The 22,132-nt window shown below is 37.1% G+C and overlaps 1 protein-coding gene and 1 long non-coding RNA gene across 21 annotated transcripts; both read left to right on the plus strand.

The window, feature by feature from the left end:
* Window positions 1–7,653: 7,653 nt before the first annotated feature.
* LOC108847921 (uncharacterized) lies at window positions 7,654–15,135 on the plus strand. 17 transcript variants are annotated; one of them, XR_008943239.1, is made up of 16 exons: window positions 7,655–8,057; window positions 8,147–8,221; window positions 8,330–9,010; window positions 9,139–9,513; window positions 9,643–9,759; window positions 10,098–10,227; window positions 10,398–10,748; window positions 10,847–10,922; window positions 11,047–11,157; window positions 13,211–13,310; window positions 13,411–13,455; window positions 13,585–13,655; window positions 13,854–13,993; window positions 14,078–14,122; window positions 14,267–14,348; window positions 14,434–15,135. It is a non-coding gene; the product is annotated as an uncharacterized LOC108847921 (long non-coding RNA). The 17 variants fall into 17 exon arrangements; XR_008943238.1 differs by having other exon boundaries at window positions 10,398–10,473; window positions 10,628–10,922; XR_001949021.2 differs by having other exon boundaries at window positions 10,398–10,473.
* Window positions 15,136–19,848: 4,713 nt separating this feature from the next.
* Window positions 19,849–21,040, plus strand: LOC108844284 (mitochondrial import inner membrane translocase subunit TIM17-2). Of its 4 annotated transcripts, none has more exons than XM_018617508.2 (2): window positions 19,849–19,993; window positions 20,200–21,040. In XM_018617508.2, the coding sequence occupies exon 2, from the start codon at window positions 20,217–20,219 to the stop codon at window positions 20,877–20,879; it is 663 nt and encodes a 220-aa protein (XP_018473010.1). In that variant the 5' UTR covers window positions 19,849–19,993; window positions 20,200–20,216; the 3' UTR covers window positions 20,880–21,040. The 4 variants fall into 4 exon arrangements, with proteins under 4 accessions (XP_018473010.1, XP_056860674.1, XP_018473011.1 ...); XM_057004694.1 differs by having other exon boundaries at window positions 20,217–21,040; XM_018617509.2 differs by having other exon boundaries at window positions 19,985–20,122.
* Window positions 21,041–22,132: the final 1,092 nt, after the last annotated feature.

Raw genomic sequence — 22,132 nt, forward strand, 5'->3', positions numbered from 1 at the left:
TTTTACTTCTTATTTTCAGACTTCGGTTTTATGCCTTTATCGATATTTTCCGGGATTTATTTTATTTATGCTATTATTGGATTATGGTGTTGAGTTTGACTTTTGAGAAGTAATAAATGGAGACTTTTATGAGATTATTATTTATTATATTATTTTAGAAAATCGGGGTATTACAATTTGGTATCAGAGCGGGGTTCCGTCCCGGCTCTGACCCGGGATGGCGATTTGTGGGACGTGATTTTAATCGGGTTTTGACGATTTTGAAAAAAAAAAAAATATTTATGGGAATTGGGGGTTTTTTTTTAAAACAAAAATAAATAGCACCTTCCTGTTTGGCCTTATGTCTTTAAACCGTTGGTATCCAGTTCCTCAGTGATTAATTCTTGTGTTATTCGTTTCAGATGCCGCCGCGTAGGAGAGTTGTTCGTAACCCGGCCGCCAGTGCTACTCGAGAGGGTGGAGGTGAGAATGTGCCACCACCGCCACCACCGCCAGTGATCCCACCGCCTCCACCGCCGGTATTTCCACAGATCGATCAGGCTGCTATCATGCAGATGGTACAGCAAGCTGCTCAGGGGGTAGTTCAGCAGGCTGCCCAAGAGGCTGCCAGGATAGCTGCACAGGAGGTTGCCAGACAGTTGGCTGCAGCTCAGCAGGGACATGCCCATCAGGTGCCGCATGGTCCACAGATTCAGGTGCAGCAGGGACCGCAGATTCATGTCCAGCAGGGTGCCCCAGTTCAGGTTCAGGGTAACCCGCAAGTTCCACCACCGCAGGGAGAGCAGCATGGAGTTGATGAGGACCTCATGAGAGTGATGGGGCGGATGAGGCACGTGGACTTGGAGAAATTTAGGGGGACAGTGAATGCTACCGAAGCTTACCAGTGGAAGTACAGACTGACCAAGTGTTTGAGGACTATCAAGTGTCCACTCCACCTTTGCCTTAACATTACAGAGTTATATCTGCGTGGGGATGCAGCAGTTTGGTGGGAGGGAGTGTGTTCGATGCGCGAGGAGGAGGATTATCCGACCTATGCTGATTTCCTCGTTGCGTTCGACAAGAAATACTTTCCCAAGGAGGCATTACACCAGAAGAGGAATGAGTTCCAGCATTTGACCCAGGGTGGCAAGACCGTCAGGCAGTATGAGCATGAGTTCCGAGAGCTTCGCATGTTTGCTGGTACCCATTTCGATGAGGAGGACTTGATGAGGATGTTCCTAAATGGGATGAGAGTGGATCTCCGCGGCAGATGCAGTATGGCTAATTACACCAGCTTGGAGGATATGGTAGAGAAGGCTGTTGTGCAGGAGACATGTCTTGCTGAAGAGCAGAAACAGTCCAAGGCAACTCAGCCTAGGACCGGGAGGACTTCAGAGTCACAGAGGAGGACTGGGGATCCAAACCTCAAGTGCTATGGTTGTGGAAAGACTGGACATATTCATAGGAATTGTCGGACGAGACCATTGGGTGGCCAGGGTGTAGCACCAGTAGCAGCAGCACAGACAGCACCAGCAGCACCAGCAGCTGCCGTAGTTTGCTACAGTTGTGGCCAGCAGGGTCATATTTCCAGACATTGCCCGACCACGGGGCCTGCGGCCAAGCGTCAGGCCATTGCTCCGCGTGTGTATGCCTTAGGAGAGGCCAATGGAGCTGAGCCGATAGCTGGTACGTATCTTTTCATATTCGTATGTTTTGAGTAATTGTGTTTTGGTGCTATTTTGGTAGTTAGAAAATGAAAATTGTGTGTAGGGTCGGTCTCTGTTGGAGGTGAGATGGCTCACACTCTATTCGACACTGGAGCTTCCATTAGCTTTGTGAGTTCGCGTTTCGCTAAGTCTTGGCCTTTCCGAGGTGTTTTCGAGCCGAAGACAAAACAAATTATCACAGCTGGGGCAGAGAGATTGAAAACCACAGGCATTCATCGAGATGTACCGGTTCTACTTGGTGGGATTAATTTCAGTGGAGACTTAGCAGAGATGGAGCTAGACTACTATGATGTCGTACTTGGGATGGATTGGCTGTCACGGCATCGAGTGGTAATAGATTGTCTTAGGGCAAGAGTTCACATCCCTAAAGGAGATGCAAAGATCACATGCCAATGTGTTCCTGCCTATCAGGGAATCTCTATTATCTCCATGATGCACGCTGATGATCTATTGGAAAGAGGAGCAGAGGGATTTTTGGCGACTATTTCGATAGATAAGGGTGATGAGCGTCCCGAGTTGAAGGATATTCCAGTGGTTGCAGAGTTTCAGGATGTATTTGAGGCCTTAAAAGGACCACCGCCAGCCAGAGGAGATGTCCTCACTATTGAGTTGGAGCCAGGGACTACACCGGTTTCACGGGCTCCATACCGTTTAGCACCAGCAGAGATGGCGGAATTGAAACTGCAATTGGAGGAATTATTAAGTAAAGGTTTCATCAGGCCTAGTACTTCACCATGGGGAGCACCGGTATTGTTTGTGAAGAAGAAAGATGGGAGTTTCAGGCTTTGTATCGACTACAGAGGTTTGAACAAGGTGACCATCAAGAATAAGTATCCGCTTCCGCGTATCGATGAGTTATTGGATCAATTGCAAGGAGCTTCATGGTTTTCTAAGATTGATTTGGCATCAGGCTACCACCAGATTGCGATAGCTGATGAGGATGTGCGGAAGACAGCTTTCCGTACACGTTATGGACATTATGAGTTTGTAGTGATGCCATTTGGATTGACGAATGCACCTGCCGCGTTCATGAAACTTATGAATGATGTGTTTCGCGAGCATTTGGATAAGTGTGTCATTGTCTTCATCGATGATATCTTGATTTATTCTCGGAGTAGAGAGGAGCATGCAGAGCATTTGCGGATCGTGTTGAATAAGCTCAGGGAATATAAGTTGTTTGGTAAGCTGAGTAAGTGTAGCTTCTGGCAGAGGAAGATTGGATTTTTGGGTCACGTGGTTTCTGAGGCAGGAGTTGCAGTAGATCAGGAGAAGATTACTGCAATATCAGAGTGGCCTACACCTAAGACTGCTACAGAGATCCGCAGTTTTCTGGGTCTAGCAGGTTACTACAGGAAGTTTGTCAAGGATTTCTCCAGTATCGCCAGACCGATGACTCAGTTGACAGGCAAGGATGTTAGGTTTGTTTGGTCAGATGAGTGTTCGGAAAGTTTCACAGAGCTGAAAAGGCGACTGACTAATACACCAGTTTTGGTACTACCGAGGCCGGGGATACCATATCAGGTTTATACAGATGCGTCAGGTACTGGTTTGGGTTGTGTATTGATGCAGGAGGGTCATGTTATTGCTTATGCATCACGTCAGTTGAGGCCTCACGAAGTCAATTACCCTACTCATGATTTGGAGTTGGCAGCAGTTGTCTTTGCGCTAAAAATCTGGAGATCGTATTTGTATGGAGAAAAGGCGCAGATTTTCACGGACCACCAGAGTTTGAAGTATGTTTTTACTCAGGCTGACCTGAATTTGAGGCAGCGTCGATGGATGGAGCTTTTAGCAGATTATGACTTGGATATTACTTATCATCCGGGTAAGGTCAATCTTGTGGCAGATGCGTTGAGTAGACGCAAGAGCGATGTTTCAGGAACCAAGGAGGTTCAGGAGCTGACTGGGACGCTTGCTAGTCTCAGACTGTATGCTGTTACTGCAGAGGGAGAGACATCTGGTTTGGATGCTGTGGAGCAGGCTGATTTATTGTGGAGGATACGCAGAGCTCAGGATAGTGATGAGGCGTTGGTCAAGCAGATCGAGATTGAGAGCATTGGATATCATACAGCTTTGAGTGGGATGTACATGTACCGGAACCGAGTTTGTGTGCCTGATGATAAGTTGTTGAGAAAGGAAATCTTACAGCAAGCACACAACTCAAAATTTTCTATCCATCCGGGTAACACTAAGATGTACAGAGATTTGAAGCGTTATTACCATTGGCCTGGTATGAAGAAAGATGTTGCTACATTTGTATCACAGTGTCAGACGTGTCAGATGGTTAAGGCTGAGCACCAGGTACCTAGCGGGTTGTTGCAGAACCTGCCATTGCCAGAATGGAAATGGGACATGGTGACCATGGATTTTGTTTCTGGACTACCGATAACCACCGGTGGGAAGAATGCTATTTGGGTGATTGTAGACAAACTCACCAAGTCTGCTCATTTTCTGCCGATTAAGAAGACAGATGGAGCTACGCAGTTGGCGCACATATATATTGATGAGATTGTGAGGTTGCATGGTGTTCCTGTTAGTATTGTTTCTGATCGAGATCCAAAGTTCTCATCAGCTTTTTGGGAAGCCTTTCAGAAAGCACTTGGGACAAAAGTCCATATGAGTACAGCCTATCACCCACAGACAGACGGACAGTCAGAGAGGACTATTCAGACATTGGAGGACATGCTTAGGGCTTGCGTCCTAGATTGGGAAGGTAGCTGGGGAAAGTACTTACCTCTAGTAGAGTTTGCCTACAACAACAGTTATCATTCGAGTATTGGGATGGCACCATACGAGGCACTGTATGGTAGGCCTTGTCGTACACCCCTTTGTTGGACAGAAGTGGGGGAGAGACGAGACTTAGAACCAGCAATGGTTCAGGAGACGGTAGAGCAAGTTGAGATGCTCAAGACTCGGCTTAAGGAAGCCCATGATCGTCAGAAGAGTTATGCAGATAAGCGCCGTAAGGATTTGGAGTTTCAGGTGGGAGACTTGGTATACCTGAAAATGAGGACATTTCAGGGAGGATCTAAGACTCGAAAGTTAAAGAAGCTTAAACCGAGATATATGGGACCGTACCCGATTTTGGAACGGATTGGAGCAGTTGCATACAAACTGAAGTTATCAGATGAGTTGACAGGCTTTCATGATGTGTTCCACGTGTCTGTTTTGAGGAAAGTTGTGAGAGAGCCAGAGCTCATATTGCCTCAGCCGCCAAGGGATCTTGGTAAAAATTTGTCTGCACTTTGTCTGCCAGTTGAGATTGTTGAGCGTCAAGTGAAAGCTGTTCAGGGAGTGATGACCAGTATGGTCAAGGTCCGTTGGGAAAGAGATGGGATCCAGGAGGAGACTTGGGAGGTCGAGGCTCAGATGAGGGTTGATTATCCAGAGCTTTTTCAGGATGGTATTGGACAGTCGGTTCAAGAGCCGAATTCGGGGTCGAATTCTTTCGTAGTGGGGGAGAATTGTAACGACCCATTTCCAGGCCCAATAAATTTGACACATCAAGACTCAGGCCCATCGCAGGAAACCCTAGGTAAGTCACTATTTAAAGAGTGGTGGCCTCATTATTTTATTCAGAAAAGTCTAAGGCGTCGAATCTCTGCAGTTTTTGATCCGTCGAGTAGATCTGAGTCCGACCAGCCACGATCTCAGCCGTCACCGTCGAGATTGCCTAGTGAACCGCCAATAATCGCCGCAGGTAACCGGAAACCGCCTTGTCCGATTGTTTAAGTTTTGGCCGTTTAGAAAATCGATCGTATCTCTCTAACCGTGTGGTATTTCGCAAATCCAAGACCACCACCGTGTTCGTGACGTCGAGAGGAGTCCGGAGCCCGAAAATCAGACGGAGAACCGCCGCGACGCGCCCACACGCGCAGAGAGAAGTTACGCGCGTGAAGATCACGCGCCGCCGCCTCCGCCGGACGTTCGCCGGAGCCACCGCAGCCGACCACCGTCCGTTCGCCGCCGGGAGTCCGCCGCCGCATCGCCGCCGCGCCTCCGCCGCCGCTGGTGATTTTCCGGTAAGCCACCGCCGTGTTTGGTCGCCGCCGGTGACCGGTCGCCGGTGACTCGCCGGTTGACTCGGCGACTCGGCCGTGTTGACTCAGCGAGTCAACTCGGTGACTGGTCAAACCGGTTGGTTGATTTCGGTTTGCCATAATTGATTTCCGGTTTAGTTAATTCGATTGGTTATTGGAAATTGATTTTTGGTTAATATTAAACCGGTTGGCAATCGATTGGAATCTGGTTTAATTGAAATCGAATCCGGTTAAGAAAAACCGATTGGTCTAATTCGATTTCAATTTGGTCAAGGGTTGACCGGCTTGGGTCAGAGTTGACCGGGTTGACCCTTTGACCAGCGGGTTGACTTTTTAACCAGATTCCTAGTTATCCGTTTTTAACCGTTCGAAGGGCGTTCTGACTCGATTTTTCGCCCTGATTTCAGATTTGGAGTCTGTTTGAGCAGTTGGAGTTCATAGCTGCTACTTTTCCACTTTTGCTAAGGTGAGGATCTATCCCATAAACTCCGTACCAGTATAGAATTCTTCTATCGTAGTTTAGATTCCGAAACATGAATTGAGTCTGTTTGAGTCGTGATTGATAGATAGTTTATTCATTGTAAACCGGAATTAGGGGTCTAGAGGATTCAACTATTGTTTGGATGTTTGATGATAAATGTTAAGATATATATATATATATATAAGTACATAGTTATATAGTAGGGACTATGTGTTGTGCGGGTTCAGAGATGTCTGAGCTATCGACCAGATGTGGTGTGCGGGGGTTCGGGGATGCCTGAGCTAGCGACGCAGATATGGTGTGCGGGGGCCCAGAGACGTCTGAGCTAGCGACGCAGATTTGTGTGTGGGCGGGGTGCAGAGACGTTTGCATATCTACGCAGATTATGGTGTGCGGGGGTGCAGAGACATACTGTACTAGCGACGCAGAGTATGTATTATATCCTTATGAGGAAATGCGGGGTGTATGGATTAGCTGTGTGCTATCATCGCATTGTTTGTGTTTGTGTGATGCTTTAGACATCGTGTGTGTTCATGTTAGAGCTAGACTTCCATAGCGGGAGTTCTATTTACTCAAGTCAGTGGTTTGCGGATTAGTATCCCATGCCTCACTGAGTGACTCCCCTGTTACTCATTCCTCCTTTCTTTCCCTTTCAGGTGAGGCTGATCAGCAGGAGTGATTGCTTTTGGATTGGTGCTTTGGGAGTTTTACTTCTTATTTTCAGACTTCGGTTTTATGCCTTTATCGATATTTTCCGGGATTTATTTTATTTATGCTATTATTGGATTATGGTGTTGAGTTTGACTTTTGAGAAGTAATAAATGGAGACTTTTATGAGATTATTATTTATTATATTATTTTAGAAAATCGGGGTATTACAAAAACAGTTCAAATTAATGTGCAATCGGCAGTTTTTGCTTTACAAATACAAAGAAATATCGAATCAGATTTGTTTTTTTTTTTTTGTAACACATCGAACCAGCTTTGCTACACAACTTTCCTTCAACTTCCCAGCCTTTTACCAAAAAAAAGAAAAGAAAAAAACTCGAGTCATAAATTATTCACATAATTGAATACATCTAATGTTAGTAAAGTGTTCGTTAAATTTAGGACTTTCGATATCAGTGGAACCATAATTAGTTGAAGGTTAGAAAGAGGAAAACTGCAGCGTTATTTATAAACGAACAATTTTTCAGGTTCTCAGAGCAAATTGTCTGTGTAAAATAATTAACAAAAATAAAAAGTCATCACAGATTTCAATCTTCGAGAAGAAAGATTCCAATTTGAAAAGCCCTTTCTACACACCCAACATAAAGTGCTATTGGACTCTTTCACGAATATTAACATTAATCAAACCGGGTTTAAGGAGTACAAAGCCTGTTTGGCTATAGAGTCTGCCATATCATTAGCAGCTCTAGAGATAAAATTAAACTTGATTGAGCTAAAAAGTTGAGAGAGCAGATAGATGTCGTGAAGGATGCCAAAGATCTCCAAGTGAATAGCCTTGTTCTCTATTCTCTTCATCTCAGTTTTATTTTCTCAAAGTTATCAAACCTCTTCAGTTGATCTCTTCAAATTCTTTCAACCATTTATTTGTCCCTCAAACCAGTTCCTCTGTTCTTTGTTCTCTTCAAATTCTTTGAAGAATTATTTTATCCCTCAAATCAGCTCATCTATTCTATGAACAACTACGTATCAGATATTTCAAAAATAAGTTTCATATATGACAACAAAGACAAAAGAGGAGAATTATATCGGGAAGGAACACTTAAGCAAGAAGAATAATATTCTGGAGAAGAACATGGTTGTCGTCCTCACACATTAATAAAGGTAAATATCATATCATGAACCATATTGGTAAATCAATCACATGGCAGTGGCGAAGGATCTCAGACGGCACGGTTGTGTCTGTGGCGCAGATAAGATTTGATGGAAAAGTGAGATGGTCGGAGGTGGTGATGACGGCAGCTTTCGTTTATCAATTGAAGAAAAAGGTATATATGCACACACAATACTTTTGAGAGCCGAGGTATAGAGCATAATCAGGTGTGACTGAAGCAGCTTATGAACTTGCTTGATTTATATGTGATGCGTTCTCTCAGGTGATACTTGGGGAGGAAGTTGCAGCGTCTAAGCTCACAATTTTGGAGATTTGTAAACATGTTTATCATGCAGTACGAGCAGGAGCAAGACAAAGTCTCATTAACGAAACTATAATATGAAAGATTTAGAAAGTCATATACCTTTTTTTACAAGCACCAAACAAGATTCATGGAGTCATTCTCATCCTCATTCTCAAAAGGATCATAGAAAGTGTACTTGAAGCCTACTCACTGTTAAAGGTGATGATTTGATATTGTAGACATATCTATACTATACTAAAAGGCTAATAAGATCAAAGGAGAAGGCCTCCACATCAGCAATTTAATTCCAGCCAATAGGAGAATAGCAATCGTCCACGTCGGATCCTTCTTTTACATCTGATGGGCTTCAACCGCAACTCAACTCATCTAACGATTGTCGAAACGATTGTCGATTGGGTTCCTATTCATCTTCTTCTTTCCTCCGTTTACGAATCTATCATACGGGAAATCATCAGTTGTTCTTTCAAAAATCGATGAGATCTGGAAGTATTCAAGCATCTGAACGCAAAGGTAGGAGGTTCACAGATGGCGATAACCAGCTCCACTTTTCCGATTTGAAGGACGGATTTTGTAAGAATAGATTCTGCGATTCTGGGAAGAATCTGAAGAAAGTTGGTGAGCCTCTCCAAGAACGGCCGAGTAAGTTTTCGATCATTATTCAACCTACGCCATTAAGTTTCATCATTGCATCCATCCCTTCAGATCTATCAAGATGGCCACGTTAATTATCTCTTAGCACAACTTTTTTGTCCATTTTTTATATAAAGAGAGATGAAGACTCTCCAGATTTGTGTGCCCAACCAAAGAGAATCGGAGGATGCGAGAAGAGACAAAGAGCTTGGAGAGGCAGAGCAGGAGATAGACATTCTAAACCTCGAGTGTGAGTGAATACCATTCCAGATAAGGAAATGAAGAGAAGATAGACGCCATAGCATCGCCGCGTATGCCAGAATATGAAGTGAATCAGAGGACGAGAGAAGAGACAGAGAGCTTGGAGAGGCAGAGCATGCCATGGAAACCTTTTGTAAACACATGTCGCTTTTCCCTGTTGGCTAATGACTGTAATTTCATTCACTCTCTGTCGCTTGAAGCTGCTGAAGGACAAAGGAGAGAGGAACTGAAGAGAGAGAGAGACAGTTAAGGTGAGATTGATACTAAAGACTGTTTCTTTTTTTTTGTCACTACAGAGTACGTGCCTTGATTTATCGTTGGCTCTTCTGTCATATATTCAACAGCCGCCACTCTATTTCACATGTTTGCTTTGATCTCAGGCTCGTGATGCTGACGTACGAAGCATACCATCAACAATGGCGGATCTAGGCCGCAACAAGAAGATGGAGAAACAGACGTTAAATACCATACATGCGACTAAATCTTTGATGTCACAGGTAAAGTATTAAGCGTTTTCACTTTCATGGACTGTTTGGTCTCTTCTGCTTGGGAATTAAAGAACAAAATTGTGAAAGCATGAATTTTGACTCAGTGGTTGTGTTTGATCTGTTACAATTTTTTTATAAACATAGTTAATAATCTAAGTTCCAGTCCAAAAATGTGTCTCTGAGTTCATCAGCTTCATTACCAGGGAGCATGTTGTTTCTTCTCTTTAATTGCTTCTGTAACACATATTTTTTTTTCTTTGGAATTTAGATTAGTAGGTTAATTTGTAGCTTAGAAAGTCTTTACCTTTTTATTTGATTTTCAAGTTTTGAATTTCTGATTAATTCAGAGCCAGTGACAAGTGCCAGAAAGAGAAATGGAAAACTGTGAATGGTGAGGATAAGTTGTGGGCAATGTCAACATTAGATTTCGAGAATTACTTGGAACCCTTAAAGCTGTACCTTGCGAGGTACAGGGAGGTAGGTTACATTTACTCTTAATCCCCTTATTTTTTACAGAGCCTATTATAGTTCCACACATTAGTAAGTTACTCGCCAATGGAGATACTAGCAACATTTTTCTATGTGTTTTGTGGTTTACAATCTGCTGTCAACAGATAAAGTTTATGTGTTGCTTAACGTCAATGCAGTCTCTTTGCAATGGTGTGATGCCTTCAAGCAAAAGCAAAAAGCCAGTCAGCAGAACATTTATTTTGAGAAAACCAGGTTTGGTTTTTATGTATTTTAATTTTACTGGAACAAAAAGATTGAAAGATGAAAAACATTTGACTTTGGCTTAGATACTGAGACATTAGATAAGACTTTTGTAAAACCAACACTTGGTTCAGCCTTTTAATGATTGGTCCAATGCTGGCAATAGAGGAGGTGATGGGTTTTTATCAGAGGAAGAGATAAGGGCTAGAAGTAATGAAACGCTTGAGAACGACGATATACAGCAGTTGATGAGTTTTTTTTTCTCAAATTGTGATTGAGAGAAGATGGTCAACAACCTAAAATTTTAAATTATTATTTGTTTAAAAATGCTCGAAAGTAAATAATGTGAAGTAGATTTTGTTGTGTGTTTGTATTGGAAAAACAGGTGGTTGTTCTTAGCGTGTCTTCACTGTCCATGTAGGCTGTGAAGCAAAGGGAAGAAACATCTATCTAGAATGAAGGTCAATCTCTTCTTATCAACAGCTCTTTTTTTTTCTTTTCTTTCAACATGATATCTACACAACATATACATGTCATTGTGAATGGGTTTAAGGTAATTTATAATTGTATTTGGCAAACACTTAGGTGTGACGTCATTCAAAATTAATTTTCCTTCAAAGGTGTGTGGCTGGAGACATCAGTCCCTTACAAGTAGTGGGTTGTTTCTCAAAGGTCAAAAATACTCAGCTCAGAGCGGTACCACCTCCATCATCATTTTTAAGGGTTATTCCGGAGTATTTGTATTCACTTTATCTGATTTGTTATGAATCAAATCAGTGGTAAAGGTTCAGAGTTTCTTACTCCATTTTCAAATGTTTATGTGAAAGATTCAAACCTTTCATTTAGTTAATATCATTTCTTTAACTTTATACTATGTAATTAAGGTGTTGGCCAGTTAGGCCACCCACGTTTGTCTCACTTTAGCTTTTGGCGATTAGTCAATCCTTCGATGTTTTTCCTATTAATTGTGATTGGTTTCTAAAGCAAAGTTCATCATCTTTCTACAATACAAATCTTCGAAATCAATTACCACAACAAAAGAAAAAATCACAAACACGGCTTACATACATTCATTTAGATAGAGTAACGGTGTTCAATTGACGTTTCGGTTCGTTTTTTTTTGGTTTTTGGTATTTCGGTTTATAAAAATAAGCTACCATATTAATATCATATCTAATTCGGTTTAGTTTGGTTTATATACTAACGATTTTCGGTTTATTCGGTTTTATATTGTTTTCATTTTTACTATTAAAAATATAAATAAGAAAACTATTAATATCATAATAGTATTAAATAACTATATTTTAGCATAAATATGTACCAATGAAAATATATTATATTTAATTTAATGAAAATGAGATTTTTTAACTTAGAACAAATAAAAGAATTAATAAAATCAGTGTTTTCATGTATATATTATTAATTTTATTATAAATTTCGTATATAAGTATAGTAGTATACCAACATATTTTATTTAATTGGTTTCTTTGATTTATTAGGTTTTATCTGGTTTTATGCCGAACCATATTCAGATACCATTATTTCTTAAATTAACATCCATTCGGTTTATTAGGTATTACCAAATTCAAATCATTTTTTTCTATTTCGGTTCCGTTTTACCGGAACACTTCTAAGTAGAGTAACATCTATGTCAGAATGGCAGAGGATGTGACTTTAGTTATTTTGATTTAGAATGTATGTTGTAAGTTCTTTTTTCTGTGATTTTAGATTAGATTGATGTAAATTTATATTAATTATTTTCAAAATACTATATGTATATATATTTTAAAAATGATTTCCAAAACTAATATATTTCCTAATTTAACTTTTGGGCTGTAGTTTTAAATTATTTTCTTAAAAAGTAATTGATAAAACAAAATGATTGTAAAAATAAAAAGAACAGTAAAAATACTCAGAGCACTTACCAGTTACCTCTAACAACATTTATGAAATTTCTGAAAATGTTCAATAAATCAACTGTTTACCTTTTATCAAGGTGATAAAATTATTAGATCCAACACTTTTGAAATTGTAAGAAAATTCAACAATTTTATTTTTTTCATGTGTGTTTATAGAGAGATTGATTTTGTTGGGAATAACTTAACTCTTAGTCACTAATTTTACAATACAAATCAGATAGAATGAACAAAATAGTTAAGAAATCAAAAATTTAAATTACTGGAGTTTTAACTAAATTTACTGTAATAATATTTTAAATAATGTAATATGTGCTTTTATTATTATTTACGTTTTTAAATTATAAGATGTGAAACTTCATTTTAATAATTTATATTTTCCAGAGTTTCCAATATATATTACATATTTAAATATAAATAATATTTTAAAATGAATTAAAAATTTATGAAATAAACTCGAGCGTATAATAATTTCTTTACTATGGACCACATCACATACTTTATTTTTCAATATTTAGACTTTTTCTTATATTATTTACGTTATTATATGCAAACCTTTTATTCTCTTTTTTGGTTATATGCACTTAATAACTACTAAATTTCAAATAATTGTGTGAAACAGAATATTCCAATCCCAGAAAAAATCCAAAAATTATGATCTAAAACTTAACAATTTCAATACTTATCCGCGCGTAGCGCGGAGATCGAATCTAGTGTATTTAATGTGTTAAAAAACATATGTATTCATCATTTGTAGCTATTTTCTTCTTTCTCAATACTGGATGTTGTTTTTAGTATTATATCTCAGGTCTACTCTGAATTTTGTGATGCAGGATCCTTATGCAGGGTGTAACTGCTAATAAGATTTCTACACAGCTCTCACCTCGGTCATCTACTATATTTGGATTGCTTCCTTTATTCACTAAGAAACAGGTTTGAATTCTTGGTCAGTAGATTTTTTTTTGTATTTTTTTTTTACCAAAGAAACAAACAAGTATGGATGCTTACAAGATGCTCATTTGTGTTGTTGCAGTTACTTCTCCATCTTGAGTCTGATGATTCTGCTCAGCTAGCCCATGTAAGAAGAAGAAACAAACATATATGCGATAATATGTTACTAAGGATAATTTGGCATAGATAATGCTGTTCAGAATTTGGCCAATGGATAGACCTCTTTAAAATTTGTTGGCTGGTCTTCGTTTTGCAGGCAACCATTGGGATTGATTTTCTGTCCAAGACAATGTACCTTGAGGATATGACTCTTTGTTTCCAACTATGGTATATCATCTTCCTTTTTAGTTCCTTGCACACGTATTTTAGAGTAGTGAACTTATAGATGCGGGGCCTCCAATGTTTCAAACGCCAATTTATGGTTTGTCCTTCGTAGAGTTATCAAAGGACGTTTGATATGGAATTTTCATCCTTTTAGAAATGATTTATGAAAATAGTTTATGGTGTTTGATATGTGCTTTACAGTAAGCGTCTGACTTTATAGCCACAAGGATACTGCAGGACATGAGAGATTTCGCAGTCTAATACTCAGTTATATCAGAGACTTTTCTGTTGCTGTAATTGTCAATGATGCTGCAAGTAAGGCTTATGTGGAAAAAAATCAGGTTTAACGTGAAATTCTCTTAAGTGTACATTCTAGATTCTACCTGACTCGCGTTCTAATACATCCCTTCTTTGAAAAATTGTAGATGGACCAACAAAAACTTTCATTACACATAGATTTTGCAAGAATGGTATGTAAATTCTCCTCTGTTATGCCATCATTCTTGAACACCTCCATGTTGATTGAGGATGTTCGTACAGAGAGAGGTATCGATGTGTGTTGCGTAGAGATTTATTATGTTTACTGAGTAAATTCTCTGCTCTGCAATTTCAAGCCAAGATCACACTCAAGTCAGTCGTGTTTGGAGGTCTAAGACACAGATTGGAAGAGATGGACTAACCGCTATTTTGAACATGGTAACAAACAAATGAGATTGTGGTTCATTTTGGAACCCATAACGACATGTGTCTGGTAATTGCTGATTTCGTACAAATCTTCAAGACATTGCAGAAGAACGTGTCTTTAAGAAGGTTTTCATAACAAGGCTGCAAGGGGGTAAGAGGTGATAGAGTATTGGAGGCAATCATAGAGACAATGTAGATTCATCCATCTCTTGAGGAAACTGATTTAGAGAGGACTCTGCTTCAAGAGTCAAGGAAAGAAAATGATATTAATCAGAAGCCGGGTACATTGGTAAGAAGATGGCTGAAGCGTGGAGTGATTCACTCATGGATATGACAGTAACAACGACAAAGACCATCAAAGCTTCCTTACGCGGACAAGACAATGCATATGCAAGACAACCCTCGGCAACTCTATAATGCAAAGTTTATATTCTTCCGATTTAACATACTTCGATGAATCTCATGGAGCAAGCTGTTCAAATAGTTGGTAAGATGATAATGACATTTATTGACGAGGAGACAAAGATTTCGATGTGCAATCTTGCGGGGCTTGAGTTCTATGCTCTTCAGTCTTCATGATCTGATGTTCTCGAGCACATGTCCAAATACTCCAAATTAGTTTTCTTTGCTCTCTCTACCAGGTTAAAAGGTGGGGCCATATCATCTTCCATATTATATCATCCAAATACTCCAAATTAATTTTCTTTGGTTGTAAAGTTTTTTTTAAGTTTGTGAACACTTTAAATTTCATCATCGTAAAACTTTATATATCTAAATAAAGTCTTATCTACTTGCTGAATGATACTCCCTCCGTTTCAGATTAGTTGTCGTTGTAGGAGAAAATTTTCGTTTCAAAATAAATGTCGTTTTATTATATCTATGCAAAATTTATTAAAAAGATTCTTCTATTTATTTTTCTATTGGTCGAAATATGGTTAGGTGTATGGATAATGATGTTTTTATTTTGAAAATGTACAAAATTAAATGTTTTCTTAATCCGTGTGCATGAACCTAAAACGACAAGTAAATTGAAACGGAGGGAGTATTTTTTATGGAATCATATTTTTTCTACTGCTATTTACCTATACATTAAAAATGTTATATGTTCCTTATTGTAAATTTAGGCTAAATCAAAACATGACTTCCCACAAAAATTGCAATACTTATTAAATCTAAATTTATAATGAATATATAACATAATAAATTAATTTATTTAGAGTATTAAAAGATATAAACTTATAAGTGATATTGGAATAATATTAACTTTGATATGTCTTCTACATATGCATATGTGTATGTATATTGTATAATGTATTTTTTCAAATATAAATTCTATACTTACCAAAACAACAGAAAAAATCTATGAAAATATGGGTGTAACTAAAAAATTATAATCTATGTATTGACATATTTTATTTTGAAATAAAAAATAAAAGTAAAAATATTGATAATATACATTTAAAAGTGTAATCCACGCGTAGCGCGGAAAAAGATCTAGTATATAATAAGATTTGTATGCATGTTTTGTAAGCACGAAATATTTTATGATAAAAAATTTCACTAATAACACAACAAATGTTTTGTAAATTTGTAAGAAATTGTATATTTTAAATATTTTTATATTTAAATCAGTGTTTTTAAATTTTATCTGAAATCGCGGTCAAACCGGTTAATTCGGTGATCCTATAACTTGATTTAGGTTTTTAAAAACATTTATATTTTAAAAATTAACTAAAATCTGAAACTAACCGATTGAACCAATGGATGACCGATATGTAATCTAATTTGATTTAAATTGTTATATTATCATAATTGTCACATTTTAATCCAACTTTTAATTTTTTTGCAATTTTATGAAAAAATGATAGATATGAAGTAACTAAGAAGTTAGAACTATAAATACGCCTTGATCATATTACTCCTTTTTTATATAGCTTAATTCATTTATTATAATTATTTTGAGTAATTTACAGTGTAATTTTATGAAATTATGATGTTTCTATTTATTTACGTTATTTTATATATTTTTTTGAACTATTTAATTTATCTAAATAATTTGAAAGAAAATTGGTAGAAACTATTAAAAATATGAAATCAAATATTTTATATTGTTTAGACACAAGATTAATTATAGTTTTGTTTGGAAACATAAATAATAGTATAAAAATATTATTTGGAGACATAGATAGTAATATAAAAAAGTAAATATAAATAGTTTAATATATGTTTAATTATAAAATAGATAGATGTATTTAATTACAAACTTACAAAATAAATATTAGATCCAACACAATATTTCTATTTTAATAAGATAGATACTATTGCTACACCATTAACAACAAAAGAATCTTATTAAATATTAATTAGGGGCTCGACCTCGCACAAGCGCATAGTTATTTATTTAGACGATTTCCATTTTTGAAGAAGACAACCATGTGAGTAATATGTTTCGTTAACTCGTTTGTTGCATTGTACATATTTGATTTATCGGGGATTGCAAGTACGGGCATTAGCAATGATGTGTAGATCTTGTTGTTGAATTTTTCAAGGACGCTTTGTTATTGATCTCATGTTAACATATGATTGTTCGATTGGCACTGGATATTTTAGTCTAAATTAATATCTACGTCAAGAGAAACAAATCGTGTATTTTTGGTCAATTGTTATTGGAGATAGTCACTGTTGATACTCTTCGAAAGGATATTATTTAAATCAATAAATATTTTATACCATAACGGATAACAGTGATACAATATGCATATTTAATAACAATAAGTGTAATCCTTTTTTTTGTTTTCCATGTTACGACTAGATTATTATTTAATGACGGGATATAATATTTGGATGAGAAGATAACTTAATAGATGTCTTTATTGTGCATTAGATTGTATGCCAACATTTGTTGTTGCCTATTCTGCTTTTATTTAATCAAAATATATGATTAGTAACAATACAAAAATTATATAGTTTGAACCATAATCTGAATAAGGATAGTTTTATATATGTTCAAATTAACAGTTTTTAAAACTAAAAAAATCCTGCACTGATCAAATATCGTTTCACAACCAAGAAAGTTGGAAAGATTTTTAGCATGATAAAACGAAAATAGAATTTTAAGAGTTATTCAGAAATTAATGTAGTTAAAATTAAACAATAAAGCATATTTTGATGTTATTTGAAAGCGGATGTCTCCACTTTTTGACGTTTGCTTACATATATGTAATCATAAAAATACTATCCATTTTGGGTTTAGTTATCTTCATAAATGTGTGGATTTACCTTCACGTATAAATATACTTTTTTAAGATTACTCTATTGTTTATGGTTCAATTCATTCTACTAATCATCGTTCTACAAGTTTTCCAGATTATTTTTTATTTTCTATTGTAGTGTTATTTTTTCTTAAAAAAAAGATGTTTTTGACAAAATTAAAAGATTGTCACCTTTTAAATTTTTATACTCACAGAAAGCGTTTCTACAAAACCATTAATATTGCATGTTAAACTGTATTCATTTTAAAAAAAAAATAGTTTTTATTCGCTGTAAATAAAAAAAAAACATAAATACACAGAATCATAGCATCTATAATTTTGCTCTGTTCATGTTGCCACCGTAGCTTCTCATACACTGGCCTCTTAACGCATCTGGTATTGTAATCGTCCACTAAGGTATCATCATCCATTCTCGTAACCTCCTCCCATCCACCACAATCATCACCGTATCTCCTCCCTTCAACTTTCTTTACTGGATGTAACAATCACCGATGGCGTCTTTTTCGATTTCTTCTTATATTCTACGTACTTCTATTCAGATCCCTCCGCCGTAGTCTCATGCACTACATATTGCTCAAACTCTATACTTTTCTTATCCAAGTGATTCTTAAACTATATAGATTTTCTTAAAGTTATATATATATATTATATTTAAACGATGATCATAAACCAACAAGCCTATTTTCTCTAAAATAAAATAAATAAGTACATTTTTATAAATAAAAAATCAATATTAATACAAAGAATATACATTTGACCGCTGGACGCAACGCATACCATACGGGTTGGACGGCAAGGGTCGGAGCATCTTTTAAAGAGTTGTATCACACTAGTTCTTAGAAACTTCTACTTCTGATGAAAAGATAGTGTAGTCAAAAAAATATATACCAGACATAAATCAACTTGGGTTCTCATTAGTGCGGGGAAACATGTCAAACCAGACCCCTTGATCCGTCGTCTACTGTTGTGGATTGAATAATTTTTTGTTCAAATATCTTACATGCAAAATTTGCAAATAAAAATATTTAAGTCACACCCGTTATGTTGAAATTTGCTGATAATACACAGATAATTTTAACTAAAATTAAAGTAATTATCTCAATTATATTTTAATTATAAGAATTAAAATATTTTAAATTTTATAATTAAATATTGTAATTTTAATAGTTTTTAAGTTTTTTCTTTTAAAAGTAATTTTTTTTTATAAATTACAGATTGGCATATACTCGTAGTTTAAATCATATCGATCCTCATCCAGTCAGTAAAAAGTAAACTTGATTCGTATCTATATCAACAATTTTTTTAAAAAAATCAATGAGTTCACATCCATTTCACAGCAGATCAAAGGAGACGAGATCCTCTGACTTAAATTCTCGCAAGTCACATCTAGTTATCTTCAACTTACTTGTAGGGTCATTAATTTGGCATTAACACATTGTCATATACTCTCTCTCCCCCGCTTTATCTGATGTTTTAGGTTATTGCACATAGATTAAAAAAACACATATTTTTACGTAGTTTATCTTGGTAACATAAAAATACATTAAATAAAACTAGTTTAACCAATAATAAAAAGTATAGTATTTTATAATTTGTCATAAGATTCAAATCATATTAAATTCTACCTAGATTAGTGAGAACATCACTTAAAATGGGACAAAATAAAAATCCTAAAACACCACTTAAAATGGGACAGAGTAAATAATATGATTTCAACATTTTGACTTCGATATAACTCAATAAAGGTTATTGTCAAAAAATATATTAAAGAACAAAAAAATATAAACTTTTTTCATTTGTTGTTGTTGATCACCATATCTTAAAAAGACGCTACATATTAAATATTTACTTCTGCATATTAACAGTAAATTCTAATCATTAAAATTATAAACTAAAATACATATTTATTTTATAATTTATAATTTATATATTTCTATCATTTAATCATTAATAGATGTTATTTTGTGAAGCTTGTCTTTATGTAATTTTAAATAAAAAATTGTATTAGTGTTATCCGAAGACATTTTCAAAAATAAATATAATCTAAATTGTGATTTAAAATTATGAATTTATTATTTTGATTCTATTGAATTTTATTACCTTCAATCATTTGAATTTTGTTTCAACCTTCATTCTTTCCTATGTTTACCATTTACAGCATCAAGAAAAACCTACGGTAAAATGAGGGGGAAAAAATACACATATAAAAGGCAAACCAAGTTTCGACCGCCTCTGAATCATATTTTTGCTTGTCGGCCCAACCCTAATTAAAAAAAAAAAGCCTTGTCGTTTCTTCTTCGCTCTCCGTCGCGCTTCATAGTTCATTCTTCCTCTCTGATCTCTCAAAAACTCACCCATCCTATCGATTTCGATTTCGATTTCCAGGTACGTTTATATTTTTCCTCTTGGCTTCAATTACATTCGCAAGTCTACGACTTTCGTAAGATTTGACAAACCCTAATCGCCTCCGTCTCGCCTCCGTTCGATCGATTGTTTGTCTCAACCTTTCGTAAGGTTAATGTGTTCTGTGTCTTGATTTTAGAAACCCTAATTTCAATCAAATCAATTTTCATCTTATCTTATTATTACAGGTTTCGATTTTCATCAGATGGGAACTCCAGAGTCATCACGAGAGCCGTGCCCCGACCGTATCCTCGACGACATCGGCGGGGCCTTCGGTATGGGCGCGGTCGGAGGATCCGCCTTCCATTTCCTCAAGGGAACGTACAACTCCCCCAAAGGCAGCCGCTTTCTCGGCGGCAAGCAAGCGGTGGTCATGAACGCGCCTCGAGTGGGAGGCAGTTTCGCCGTCTGGGGAGGTCTCTTCTCCACTTTCGATTGCTCAATGGTGTACCTAAGGCAGAAGGAGGATCCCTGGAACTCCATCATCGCCGGGGCTGCGACCGGCGGGTTCCTGTCGATGCGGCAGGGGCCTAACGCGGCTGTGAGGTCGGCGCTTGTCGGTGGGGTTTTGCTGGCGTTGATTGAAGGAGCGGGGATTGCGTTGAATAAGATGATGGCTGAGCCTCAGCATATGCAGATGGAGGAGGGGATGATGGCTGGGATGCCTCCGGGGATGCAGATGGGGCAGGTGCCGAATCAGGGGCAGATGATACCACCACCACCACCACCGGAGAATGCTTCTTCGTCGTGGTTTGGAGGTCTTTTTGGTAAGAAGAATGAGGAGACGCAGCAAACGAGTAGCGGAAGTGAGACCAAGGTGTTGGAGAGTTTTGATGCGCCTCCTGTGCCTTCATTTGAGTACAAGTAAAGCTTGTCTGCTGGTGGATACTTTTAACAGTCTTTTTATATTTTACCGTCGTCTTATCATTGTTCTTGGAACAATGAGCACTCGGTGTCACTTTTCTCTAAGTTATGTCTCACAACTATCCTTGGCTTTTAAATAATATAGTTTTGGAGTTTCATTGTAAATCCGATGAGCTTAAATGAATTCATCTGGTCCAAAGATTGAAGTGTCACATTGGTCATAGAGTCGAGAGTTTTTTTTTTTTAATCATATAACTCAAACACTGTCAATTTTGCTCTGACAGAGCAAGTAGTTGGTACTGTTAGCTCTCGAAAGCCTCATCAAACAGTTAGAAAATGAACAACTTTTGGACAAAATCTTAGTCTATACATATTAAGACTTTTGCAGAATCATGATTCTTTGCAAAATCTGATATTGCAGTTTGAAGATTTTGTAACAAAAAGATATTTATAATTCTGTTTCATTTTTGACTTGATAATGGAGTAAGTAGGATTAATAAACAAAATAGTACATTGGAGATACTTTAACAACAGATAATTCAATTCATATCAGTGAAACATATTTGTCAAAGATAAAAACAACATGATGACGTCACCATTTCGTTGGAAGAAAGAAGAGAGATCGCTCGAAAACCCTGAAGACGTGGCTCCTCTAAGGTCGTTAATGGAGGTAAAGATCAAATCTCGTAAGCTTAAAGAAGCGATAGAGATCATCAACTGATTGATAGAGTTAAAACCAGAGGAGAAGGAATGGGCCAAATCTTGAAATCTAACATCTTTACTCAAATTGGAGATTTAGAATCAGCCAAAAGCGTGTTCGAAGTGACTCTAGCCAAGGTTCCTCTCCGAGTGGTGGAGGCTTATCACGGCTTAGCTTTGGCTTACTCAGAGGCAGGTGATGATTCGAATGTAATTGAGAAGAGGATTCAAGAAGCAATGGAGAGGTGCAAGAAGGAGAAGAATGTTTGTTAAGGACCTTAGGGATTTTAAGCTGCTTGTGGCACAGATATGGGTTCTTGAAGGGAATCGTAACAAGGCGTTGAAGCTGTACAAGGAGCTTGTCATCATTGTATCACAAAATGATTGGTAGACTTGAATGGTGTTTTGGGTGTCGTGTTGAGGCTTTTGTTGATGATTTAGATTGTTGTAATATGGTAGTTGAGAGCATGAATTGATTGCATTGGTTGAATATTCAAACTCGAGACTATGAGAGTTTAAATCTTTTGCAGTGTTTCTTTTGAGATGTGTATGAGTCTA

This window comes from Raphanus sativus, chromosome 3, assembly GCF_000801105.2.
Source record: "Raphanus sativus cultivar WK10039 chromosome 3, ASM80110v3, whole genome shotgun sequence".
NCBI classification, from domain to species: Eukaryota; Viridiplantae; Streptophyta; class Magnoliopsida; order Brassicales; family Brassicaceae; genus Raphanus; species Raphanus sativus.